Genomic DNA, 12642 nt, shown 5'->3' on the forward strand with positions numbered 1-12642 from the left:
GAAAAAAGTGAAAGGCTTAGTCTGTGTTGTTGTGCTTTTGCCTTTTTTTTTTTTTTTCAAAGTAGCTGTTACACAACTGCCCCAGTAGCGTTGATGCAGTGCTAACTGTGTACAGCCAGTGATACTGTTGTGAACTTTCTGCTTTCCTGCTCATTCGTCAGTGTCTGCTTTACGCGGCCTTTTGCTGACTACTAGGCAACAAATGTGAGCACAGTAAATCATAAGCAAAGGTTGTAAGGGGAGCATCCTGTGGCCCATATAGTGTGCACTAATGAGGTGACCCAGCTCCAGGAGTGGTGCAGGTTACACTGATGAGGCTCACTGCTAACTGTGAAGTAACATATGTGTGAGTTTGCAAAAAAATAAAAAAAGTAAAGCAAAAACAGGTATTTACATCTACTCGGGTGGAAACGTTTTGGGGTTTCTTTCATATCCTTAAGGGGCTCCGTAAATTTCAGAAATAGCTCATATGCCATATACCAAACAGAAAGGTAAAATTGGGAGGACAGGAAAGCAATGTTCACAACTATGGTTCTGTGACGACCATCTCTAACATGAACTGATGATATTTGGAATTTAGAGACATAAAATGAATGAAACCATAACCCTGAAGAATATTGTGGCAGAACACATCACTGGTCACTTAATATGATGTTCAACAATGTCACTATGGTAAAGGACATTTTATTTTACTTCACTGCAACTTTAATTATTTTAATATTTTGGCTTCTATATAATAGGAATAGTAATAATACGAACATCCTAAATAAGGTGGTTTGTTTGTAATACCGCATGTTTAAGTTTTCCATGGGACATTTGGAAAATACTGTACTTTAAAGAATGAACTGCCTTTTGTCCTCGTTTCTCAGACCCTCGCCGACTGTCCCACAGCGCAAAACACATTGACACGAAGGATTATAAAGAGTTACAAATAAAGTATTTTAAAATACAAATAAAATCATCGTTATAGCAGTCTCTTTGTGTGACTTGGACACCGCGGTGCTCATTAACCTGACCAAACAACGCTATTTAAACGCTGCCTCGCAAGCACTTGAGTGATGCGTTCAATGACCGACCTTTTCAATAGAAAGTCTTGTGTTCATCCTCTCCCCAGCCACCGGGCGGCGCCTGTGCGTCACAAAGTGTCACTCAGCTCCTGTCTGTCAGGCAGCAGTGATGGCGGACGTGGATGATGTCGACGTGATGATGAACTACCACGGAGATTTCTTAAAAGGCGATAGAAAAAACGCCCGCTATCCGTTCTGCATTGTCTGGACGCCGATCCCCTTTCTGTCGTAAGAAGCTTCTCTTTAAGATAAGCTAATGCTAACATGGCGGCTTTTTAGCGTCGCTATGTTGTGTGGGTTGTTGTGCAAACGTCACATGAAGTAAAGCTGATTTGTGTTAGCCGCTAGTTACCACTGATGCCGGTGTCTGTCCTGTATGTACAACAAAACACTCCACACCAAGACCTGCGTGTACCGTCATCTGCACTGTGTGTGTTTGTATTCTAACGAGTCCATGTTGTGTCCTCTGCTGCTGCATCCTGCAGGTGGCTGCTCCCATTCATTGGACACATGGGTATCTGCACCTCCGCTGGAGTCATCCGGGATTTTGCAGGATCTTACTTTGTCTCTGTGAGTAGCTTAGATGATGGTTTATCTATATTGGCATATTCAAAGCTATAACTATGTACTGTATATTTTTTAAATTAATTTCTGACTTTATTTGCTAGAAAACTACTATTTTAGTAAACAAAGTAAGCAAAATTACAAATTAGAGCATTTTCTCCACTGTGGCACAAATAAAGAAAACACTGAAAATCATTTGCCGTGCTGCCCCCCTCCAGCCCCTGCCCCCTACTTTAATAACCTTACACCAATTGGTGTAAGGTGATAACATATTAACTGTATCAAACCAACATCGATGTGTTCCAGCGCAAACAAAACACAACACAGCTCAAAGATGAACAACTATTACAAACTAAAACCCTTCAAAACAGTTGGCGAAATTTGAGAACTTGCTTTTTTCAGTTGATCTGAATTGTAGTAAAGTTTATTATTTGCATGTTTTTATATGTGACTGTTTTTTCAGGAGGACAACATGGGCTTTGGGAGACCAACAAAGTGAGTCCAGCAGCAAAACATTTTATTTTTCTTAGTGTTGTTTTAAAGTTATATCTAAACTGCTTTGGTAAACATTTAGTTGTTTATGTGCTCAAGTTTCTTTGTTGAATATTTATGACTAACACATATCTGTTTGTGGTTAACTTTGAATTTAAACTTTACACTTTTGCTGTATTGAGGTTTAGCCCCCGTGTGACTAATCTCAAGCAATTTATCTCATCTAATATTTTGGATTTTTTTTTACAACACCACACTTTATAGACACAAATAGGAATATTCTTTTCGTCCTTAATGTAAAATCAACACAATACAAACAGGCTGGATATGTGTCCGTGTCACTGTAACTGTTTGTTTGCAGGTACTGGAAACTCGATGTGGACAAAGTCTGTGGTAACGGCGCTGCGACGTGGGACAAAGCCGTACTTGATGCATCTGAAGAATACAAGTGTAGGCCGGTATGGTAATGTTTTTAAGTTCATTTTACATAAAACATATTGACACACTGTGGGTTTTTTTAAATGACACTTCCCTCCTTCTTTGAAGCACAACCTTTGCTTCGATAACTGCCATTCCCATGTTGCCATGGCCCTCAACTTGATGCGTTATGACAACAGCACATCCTGGAACATGGTGAACCTGTGTGTGTTGTCGCTCGTTAACGGGAAACATGTAAGGCAAGTATCCCAGCCTCTGACACCATATATTCCAATAGAACAATGGCCTTGTTCACAGGTATGGAGGAAGTGTGTGTGTATAATATATACTGTGTGTGTGTGTGTATATATACAGTATGTATACTGTATATATAATATATATATACATATATTTATATACATTCACACATGTATGTATGTATGTATATATATATATACATATATATATATGTATATATATATATATATATACATACATTGATTAAGAGCGTGTCCTCACCACTCTGGTTGTGATGCTTTGTCTGGTCAATATCATCAGTCTGTGTCATGACTCTCTGTGTAATTTATCAGACAGTTGTCTGTCCTAGGAGATTCTTAAATCTATGTCATGTCGTCTGACCTTGGTATAAATATCTGACACTGTCTTGGGGAAGAGAAACTTTGGAATCACATTAAAATAAATGTTTCATCTGGGACAGCTCAAAATGGTACACTGTGTACCAGGATGATCACAGAACCTCTTCCCACACCGTTGGTCATTCCTAAAAAAACAAAACAAAACAAAAAAACCCTCTGACCTGACACTTGGGTATTTTCTCCTGCCCGGGGCAGTCTTATTACCACATCTATTTTATTAAACTCCCCACATCTGCGTCACTATTGTGAACACACTCTTTAAATGGCTGTTTTGTGCCGGATGCTGGGGAGCATCCAGAGACATATGGCTCAGAGAGCCCCTCTCATTATTCTCTGCTGACCCACATAGAGTGCGCTGGCGTCACAGTTTGTGCTGCCTCTGCACATACACTCCCACGAGCGCAGGAGTCGTTTTAACAGAAGAAGAGTCGTGTAATTCATCACTGACAGCTGCACTCCTCTGCGTGTCACCGCTGGAGGTCACCTTTCTGCCGGGGCTCCCTGCACCGGCTGAGTGGAAAGGACAGTAGGACGCAGGCTGCTGAGGGTGGGGGGTGTGGGACCCTGTGGGATTTGAGAGACCACAGGATAGCGTACATGTCCTTTTGTGTCTAAATATACAGGCGAAGGTGCTTGACTCTCACTGCATGGAACATGTATGTGTTAAAAATGATTCTAACACTTCTTCTCCACCTTCTGTCCTTCAGCTGGGCAGCTTTTCTCAAGACCTGGCTCCCGTTCCTCATGCTGTGTGGAGTCGTCGCAACCTTCGTCCTGACGTTCAACCTCCAGTAATGGAGCCGGCAGTATCCGTAGTCTGTCGTGCTTTGACAACATTGATATTGGAAACACATAGTACAAACAAAAATCAAAAGTGTGGTTGAAAAGCAGTATTCAGACGGGTTACATGAAGGCAACAGAGTTGTTTTTAAACAAAAAAAGTTTCTTTTTTTTCTCTTATGTTTAGTCAAAAAACCCACGCTGCTATTTTAATTGTATTATTTTTATTATTGTAAAAATATTTGTCATTAATACTGTCATGTCCTGGCTGTGTGTTTTGTCATGGATGACACTGATGGATAGAGTTCCAGATTGGTACACTACAGTGATGAATGGGCATAACAGTGACTGTGAAGCATTAGGGCTGAAATGTATTCATCAGTGTTTTGTCTAAGAGATATGAGACACCAAAGATAGAATGATTTAAGAGCCAAATGTGAAATTTACAGATTGTGTCACAATCCACTCTCTTCCAGTTTGAAATCAAATCTATGGAGCTTTTATTTTCTTTGATAATATTATGTGTGTTATTATCACTTTTACCTCTATGGATTCTGTTCAACCATGTTATAATTTATTATAAATGTTATTTATTAGTCTTGTAAGTGTAAAGTTTTTCATTATTTGAGTATGTGTTGTTCTCTTTTTATTTTTATTCTCCACTGTGGACTTTCCTGAGCCTATTTTAATGTCTCCGCTGCAGACTTGTAGGTCACAGGCTGCGCGCGCCCTATTCGTCCTCTGTACCTTTAAGGGAACCACGTACCTTTTTTATCCTGTAGATACTGTGTGATGTAAAAGTCCCATCAATTCATGGGAACCTTTTATTCCCAGAGTGGAGCAGAGGAGGAAGGACTGGTGCTGGAGCAGGCAGGGTTTTCCACCTCTGTGTAACTGACTAGGTCGTGAGAACAAAAGCCTACCTTTAAATTTAAACTTCAGAGTTTTTTTGAGGGGGGTTTACAAGGCGGTAGCTATCTGCTTTGTTGCGAATCATACTTTTGTCCTTCAACCTTTTAGATTTAACTGTCAGTTATTCTAAAGATGAGTATTTTTGCTCTCGGCATGTTTCTGGGACTCCTTTTTTCACCCTATCAGTGCTTGGAGTGTCCTCCAGGATGTGAGTGTTTTGCCGTCACTCACACGGTAAAATGTGTTTCGCAGGATCTGCTTAGGGTGCCTCAACGTATTCCAGGATTCACAAGGACCGTCATCGTCACAGGGAATAACATACACCGGGTTTCTCCAAATTCATTCACAGACACGGGGAATGTCACCAACGTTATTTTGAGCAATAATAGGTGAGAGTCTCCAGTGTGTTCTTTTTGTTTGTCAATGAATGTATCACACGAATGTGAGGTCAATTTTGAGTCGGGATTAGTTTTGTTGAAGAATAACTTATTAATAAACTGTGTCCTAAGTCTCTGTTTGTGTCTTTGAATGTATTTTCATTCACAACTCAAACAAGAGGCACATGTGGGTGAAAGTAAATGTTGCAGTTGTGGTCATCTTCACAGGATTGTTGAAATGGAATCCCACAGTTTCTCTGCCCTCACCAACCTGCGTTTCCTGGACCTGAGTGGAAACCAGTTCGCACTCATCCATCCTGAGGCTCTCAGCATCCCTGGTAGTCCGCTTCAGGAGCTCAACCTGAGCTGCTCCCTCTACAACTTCACCGCTGTGACAGACCTTACCACAGCTCTGCGCTGGGGTGGCCTGAGAGGGCTTCTCCGCCTGGACCTGTCCGGGAACCACTTAGCTCTGCTTCCCCCAGGGATGTTCTCCCACCTTCCGAATCTCAAGCAGCTCTTCCTCACAAACAACTCCCTGGTAGCAATTTACAGTGGGACCTTCTCTGGCATAAACCATCTGGAGATGCTAGACCTGACAAAGAATGCCTTCAGAACATTTGGTGCCGATTCTCTTCTTGAGCTGGAGAAGCTGGGCCAAATCCGCATCCTTCTCGGTAACAACCCTTATTCTTGTTCTTGTGAAATCCGTAGTTTTGTTACCTGGCTGAACGAGTCCAGGGCTCAGCTGGACTTGGATGGAGTAAGATGTGCCTTACCCAGAGCTTTATCTAATGCTCAGCTCAGGGGACTCAGTATCCAGGCTATCGGATGTGTTGTTCAAGTCCAAGCAGAAGTGACTGACCTCAGTCTGCCGACGTCCTATGTCTTCTTAGGGTTGGTGCTGGGCTTTGTGGGGATGGTCTTTCTTCTAGTGCTTTACCTGAATCGCAAAGGAATGAAGAAGTGGATCATTGAAATGAGAGATGCCTGTCGAGATGTTCTAGAAGGATATCACTACAGATATGAGATCGACTGTGACCCCCGACTGGGTCACATCCCGTCAGACAACAGTGGCAGCAGGACACAGGGGCATCTAAGGTTAGCCCTGTCACAGCAGCTGCCAAATGACACCTGTATTGTACAGGCTCCCACTGACACAAAGCTGAAATGAGCCTGAAAATGAGGCTCATTGGTCACGACGTGATTTAATATCTGAATAGATTAGACGTGTCAATTTGAACATTTGTTTTACCCGAATTATTTTTCCTTTAAAATGCAGTTGTAGACTAACTTCCGAATATTTTACCTAAAGTGCCTTTATGTTTTCTGGCGCTTGAATTTGGTAAAGTAATGTGTCATTCAATTGTTTTCATACATTTATAAAATATATATATATATATAGAAGGAAAAAGACAACAAAAAAATGAAACAACTTAATACAGAAAATAGACAACTGGGCTTTGCCTCCCAGCATTAAAACGTTTGATTGAATTGTTCTGTAGATAGTATAGTAACTTTAGAGTTCAGTTGAAAAAAAAGATAGTTAGTTCGATGGTTATTATATAACTAGTCATATACCATGATTTATTTAAAAGTGTTGGTAACGTCAGCATTACAGTAGCCACAGCCTTTGTATGTGAAATCTGTATTGTGAATAAAATATGGATTCAAATGGTTTGTTCCCCTGTTTCATTCTGGATCCACAGCATGTTACACATTTTTCTTCACATAGCGCAGCTCTACTGTTGTAATCCTCCAAGTGTGTGATAAAGTGTTGTCACGGCAGGAAAAATAGGGCAGAGTGAACAATATTTGGAAATACACCTGCTGCCACTGCAGCTGTGCACCTCTGTGAGCCTATCACCATCACCATGTGCATGTGTGTACACGCATTGATTTTACTTTTCTAGGACCAGTGATCCTCCTGGGGACTCTGACCTTAATAAGGCAGAATCTCATTTTTAAAGGTTTAGTATGGCTGAAGAAGAAAGGTTGCATACCATCAGCTTCAAATTCTTATTACTGTTTGTGAAATAGAAAAGTATTTGTTTGTCTGCCACATGTCTCCATTTAAGAAGTCATCTAAGGATGACAGTATGAAATGTAAACAGTAAAAGTATAAAAAAGTGTAAAGTATAAAAGAAGTTAACTTCTTTGAATAAGGAAGGTATTAGCTTATTAGTATGCTAGACAAACTCTTTTAAACAATTTTTTTATCCTGTGTTCTCAAGAAACAGCTTTACTCATAAACTAAGTTTTTATAAGAAAGCACCCTTTGCTCAAGCTTTCGATTTAGAGGGGATTTTCAACAGAAATTGCAGTCGTGTGACATAATATCAGTGTGAAATCCGCAAGAACAATTTAGAATAATCACACGTTTTTGTACTGGTTTTCTTCTTCTTTGTTTACAAATAATTGTGAAATATTATTAACCTCTGTTAAAATGATTAAATTGCCTACAGGTGTACATTTATTTAGGTTCAGCTAGAGTGAAGCTTCCGGTAACCGATGTCTGTTTCTTCCGTCTTCACTTCTACTTCCGCCGTGATGACGTCACTAGCCACCTGTGGGTGGTGCAGGTTCTGGGATTAGCCGTAGCCGCAGGTAATAGTCGAACTCTCGCAGTCTCGGCGACTGAACTCCCTAACTTTTCCCCAAAAAGAGCTAAAAGTTAGTGAACCGTACCAGGTTATGTTTTTGCCTCTCATGTTTGTCAGGTGTGTGTTTGTGGTTAAGTTGAAGTTAAGTCACCTGATAGAAAAAAAAGACCGGCAGTGAACACGACAGGTTTTTGTTTTCTCCGTTTGAAACGCTGGCACTGGAGTTTTCTACGCAAGACTTCCGTGGTTTTGAAACTGAACGTAAAAATAGTGTGGAATAAAAAGACGACATTTTTTCCTCTTATGCGGTAAGTCAGTGATTGTTTATGTGAAATACAAATACCAAATGGGATTTGTTTTCAGGAATGTTTTTGCTAAACAAACTAAAGGACTGAGGGGTCAAATTATTATCAGGGCAGCAAATCAGTCCAGCTGATCTAGTTTATTTACATGCCGAGGATTCAGAGTAAGGTCGCTGTCCTCTGGACTTCATTTAAACATCATTTAAAGTTGCAGATGTCTGTTTTTACGTGCAGCTATCGCACGTTGCAAGGTTGCGTTGCAACTTAAGCTGATGTTTGCTAAACAGGTTATTTAAAAAATGAAGCTCAGCTGTCTGCACTTCTGCTAAACAGGTTTTTAATGTCGTTCAAGGCTAAGGATACAATATAAATAAAAATACATTGGTATTGTGAATAATAAGACAAACCACAGTAACATCAATGTATATATGGCACTGTCTAACTCCACCCTCTCCAGTTTATTTATGGTCTAACACAACTGGCATGGCTTGTCACTGCTATAAAAATACATTTTACCTTTTTAAATCCTAAACCCACACCAGTTAATCTAGAGATGTCGGCTTTTTTCCAGAATTTTTTTTTATTTGCCTTAAAGATCAGGTTCGTTAAGCTCCTTCAAATAAAGGATTGATTCAAATAAGTATTATTACAAACATTTTGACAGGAACAAGTTTATGCACAACATCGGCGAATACATCAAATTAAAATGTGATTAAAACTATTACAAGAAACACCTGATAGTCATTTGAATACTTAAACATTACTCTGACCTTATTTATTAGTGTTGGGTTTTTTTAAAGCCTCAGGTTTTTTAATAAACACATCCTTATGTTGTTTTACAAGCTGTTTTTTATTAAGTTATGACAGTAGTCTCCGTATACGCAATAAGGGTAAATTATTATTGGCCCATCCTCTTGATAAACGAATGTACTGTCATAGTTACTCATTTGCTTACGAAAGACCATGGGACTTTTTCCTTTCCTTCATTTTTCATTTATTTACAACTTATTTACAACTACAGAAAGGGAACAACAGGCCGAAAGAAGAACTGCAGCTGAAACAAACATTGTGAACAAAAATGTGCCTCTTTAATATAGACTTGAACAACGTAGTACTTCTGGTCATGTGTTAATAGCTTTGTCTTGTCACTATGGCCTACAGGAGTCATAGCTCTGTACATTAATAACAAATGGTCTCTGCTCTTCACCCAGTCTTTATAAATCCTCTATATTTCGTCTTTCTTTTACCCAATGAGATAAACTCCTTAAACACCTTTTCTATAACATGGCTGTAGGCAAAAGCAAAAGGAAATATAAATGATTACACTGGCTGCAACCAAGTATGTCTAAACTAATTTGCTGCGTTTTCACAATATAAAACATCACTTTTTGACTATAGTTGCTGAAATACTCACCTGTTTGAGTCCATAGATAAAATCAGAGATTTTAGTTTTTCAGTATATCACAGTTGCTTGTTTATTGGTGTCTCCTTCAGTGTGATTTGATTTGATTTCAACTTCACTGGTGTGACATTAAACTACTTGTTTTATTCATGGACTTTGGAAGATAGTTCAAACAATTAAACTCTTGTCTAAGGGTGATAAAAAAGATTAGATCATATATCTTATGATTTGCAATGGCATACTTTTTGTAAATCTGTTTTTGTTTTTGTCTCTTCTGGCACCCATGTTATAAGTAAGAGCCAGGCTGATACACAGAAATGACAGTTTGTTCAGCTGAGTCACTGTTGATAGTGTTTCAGTTTATCGTTCAGTCACTGACATGCGCCTGAATAAACTTTCCAAATGTGTCAGTTTTCTCTTGCTTCAAGGCTGCACTTGGTTAAATATTAGTGTGATTGTTTTACATGCTGTATTTATTGACAACATGTAATTCGAATAGAATTGTATTCATGTTTTGTATGAGTTTATACTAAAGTGAAAGAATGAAATGTTGTGTTGTATTCATGACAGTAGAGAAACCAAATGTCTTTTATGTTTTAATTATAGACAGAGGTGACCACATGACGCCTGGTCAAGAACAATTTAGCCACATTTACTCCAAAGGTTTAGCTCTTGTTGCTTTGCTTCATTAATATGACTTGACCTAAGGCTGAATGTCTCTCCTACACCAGGTCCCAGGCCTTTTGAGCCATGCCTGGCCACAGCACAGGAGCTCCACAGGCGTCCCGCCACCACAAACACCACAGCTCCAGCTCCAAGCCGGAAAGATACAAACACAATCGGACTATATCCAGGGACAGCCAGGAGTCCTATAAGGACACTCATGGAGAGCATCCACACGAGCACCACGCTGTACACACCCGGTATTCAGAGAATAAGCACAGCCGTAGCCGAGGCCACCCACGAAACGGCACGCCACGCGGCTCAGAGACTATAGGATTTATTCCTGGTTCTGCAGACAACACACCTACTACCAGACATGCCTGTGGCTCCTGTGTCTCTGTGGGCTGGAGCAGCTGCAAGGCTCTTATCTGCTGTGTGCTCACCTGTGGCGTTTATGGCAGCAAAGAGCCCTGTGTGCCGGTCAACGAGAGCTCCACAGACCATCCTCCGAAATCGAGTAGTGAACCTATCCCCTCTAATGGCATGGCAGTGACCAACCCAACCTGTGGCGTTCCTTTGGAGTCCACCAAGTCTACCAAAACATCAAAGCTGCCTGCAAGCGACAGCTTCAGATACCATGACGTGCGCATCGCTGGTCAGACGGTGACGTACCCCGTCACTAACTCCAAACGGAACCGCACACCCGGCAGGGGGGAAAGCCTGCGGCCCATCAGCAACACCAGCCTGCTGTCCATCGAGGATTATGATTTAGACGACCTGAGTGACACGGGCACCGACATTGACTCTCTCATCACTAAGAAGCTACTGGAGCTCTACGCCCTGCACCAGATTGACCAGCTGGCAAAGTGCACATCTGATTCCTCTTTCTCTCGCAAGACCAATGAAATTAGCGAGCTGATCTACACTATTGCCCAGGATTACAACCTGGAGGAGCAGGAGGCCGAGTGCAAGCTGGTGCATGGAGTCATCCGCATCAGCACACGAAAGGGAAAAAGAAACAAGAGCCATCAGTCCACAGGCCAGCGGCCCAACGGGAGGAGTGACGGGACTCTACCGGACAGTGGCAACGAGACCATGACCAACACCTTTAGCAGTGACTGTAAGAAAATCCAGCTTTTCCACTACAGATAAAAAAACAACATCTGGAGTTAAAAGAATCCCTCTAAGCATGTGCTGTGTAGTAGTTCTGGGACCCCGAACACAACCCAACATTAAATCGCTTATTAGCAGTAGGTATAGGTTAGTAACATTTGACATCCAAAAGTATATAAACAGCAGAGTTTAGGTTTACACTGATTTAGTTTTGTTCACTAACTGTAGACGACATGAAGCAGTTTATATATAGCTCTGCTGTTGAAGGTCCATGAGTTCTTCTATTCATGGATACAGGCTAACTGTATGAAGCTATCTTGTGAGGGTGGATTTCCAGTGTGTACGATGCCGCTTGATGATGTGCTCAAATATCATTACAAGTGCTGTGCAACATGAACTGGCCTTACAGATGTACTTCGAGTTTAGTACTAGTGATAAACTAGACTTCAGAATATCTTTAAAAGAATGTGTGCAGTATTTTATATTTGGAGGCATTCCAACAAATGCCCAGCTGCCCCAGTAATGGCTTCACTCAGTTTAGGTACTTTTTTAGGTTGCCACATGTCCATGAGGCTTCTTTGCTGGCATCCAAATACAACATGCCATACCACCGTTCGCTTAACCTGTCCTCCCATAGTGACTCAGAGTGTGTTGGAACGTGGCTGTAGCTCCTTTGTCTGGCCTGTAGTTTTAAACCCTGATATGCCAAGCATTTTAAAATTACAATTGGTTAATCTGAGGCAAGCTGAGACAGGTGCCTGTTTTCTCCATGAACATATTGCACAATAGTTGTGATGAGTGAATGAAATCAAAATGTATATGGTGCATTAATGTGTCTCACATCTTCTGGTCTGACTGTTTTTTTTTTGTTTGTTTTTTTTTTCTCTACACCTGGTTCCTGCTACAGTTCCTGAGGTGAAAGTGTCGGAGCAGACGCCTTCTGATGAGATAGCGAGGAACATGAGACATTACAGCGGGAAAAGTGAGTAAATGTGGGACTACGTCTACATCTACGATACAGACCGGAGTTTTATGTGCGTGTGTGTTGTCATGTCCTTGAAATGAGGAACTAGAATGATTCAGCATTAGCGTTGATTAGTGGTTTTACATATTGCATCTGGTAATCTTTAACTATCGCCATCGTTCTGATAGATTTAAAGTCTCTATCTGCCCTAATGATTAAGGGACAGTTACTGTCCTGCTGTGTGTGGATCTGTTTGCGGGGCTCAGTCTATTGTAGCTGCTGCTGCAGCTGCAGGCGTTTTCTCACCTCTTCTCTGCTTTCCAGCAGCAT

General features: G+C 40.8%; 3 protein-coding genes across 4 annotated transcripts in view; all 3 read left to right on the forward strand.

Annotated features, from left to right (window-relative positions):
* Positions 1-15: 15 nt before the first annotated feature.
* LOC103388467 (transmembrane protein 222) lies at positions 16-4027 on the forward strand. The gene is made up of 6 exons (XM_008323458.3): positions 16-1295; positions 1553-1637; positions 2095-2126; positions 2485-2581; positions 2670-2800; positions 3904-4027. The coding sequence occupies exons 1-6, from the start codon at positions 1177-1179 to the stop codon at positions 3989-3991; spliced, it is 552 nt and encodes a 183-aa protein (XP_008321680.1). The 5' UTR covers positions 16-1176; the 3' UTR covers positions 3992-4027.
* A 140-nt stretch (positions 4028-4167) lies between these two features.
* Positions 4168-6558, forward strand: LOC103388466 (trophoblast glycoprotein-like). The gene is made up of 2 exons (XM_008323457.3): positions 4168-5277; positions 5494-6558. The coding sequence occupies exons 1-2, from the start codon at positions 5021-5023 to the stop codon at positions 6437-6439; spliced, it is 1203 nt and encodes a 400-aa protein (XP_008321679.1). The 5' UTR covers positions 4168-5020; the 3' UTR covers positions 6440-6558.
* Positions 6559-7744: 1186 nt separating this feature from the next.
* kdf1a (keratinocyte differentiation factor 1a) overlaps positions 7745-12642 on the forward strand; it is a 6851-nt gene continuing 1953 nt past the window's right edge. Inside the window, exons 1-3 of one of the 2 annotated variants that reach the window (XM_008323456.3) lie at positions 7745-7872; positions 10304-11355; positions 12256-12330. In XM_008323456.3, coding sequence (XP_008321678.1) covers positions 10323-11355; positions 12256-12330 — 1108 coding nt within the window. In that variant the 5' untranslated portion in view covers positions 7745-7872; positions 10304-10322. Of the gene's footprint in view, positions 8177-10303; positions 11356-12255; positions 12331-12642 lie in introns of both variants that reach the window. The other variant, XM_008323455.3, reaches the window with a different exon arrangement.

Source organism: Cynoglossus semilaevis, chromosome 13, assembly GCF_000523025.1.
Source record: "Cynoglossus semilaevis isolate Cse_v1.0 chromosome 13, Cse_v1.0, whole genome shotgun sequence".
Classification (NCBI taxonomy): domain Eukaryota; kingdom Metazoa; phylum Chordata; class Actinopteri; order Pleuronectiformes; family Cynoglossidae; genus Cynoglossus; species Cynoglossus semilaevis.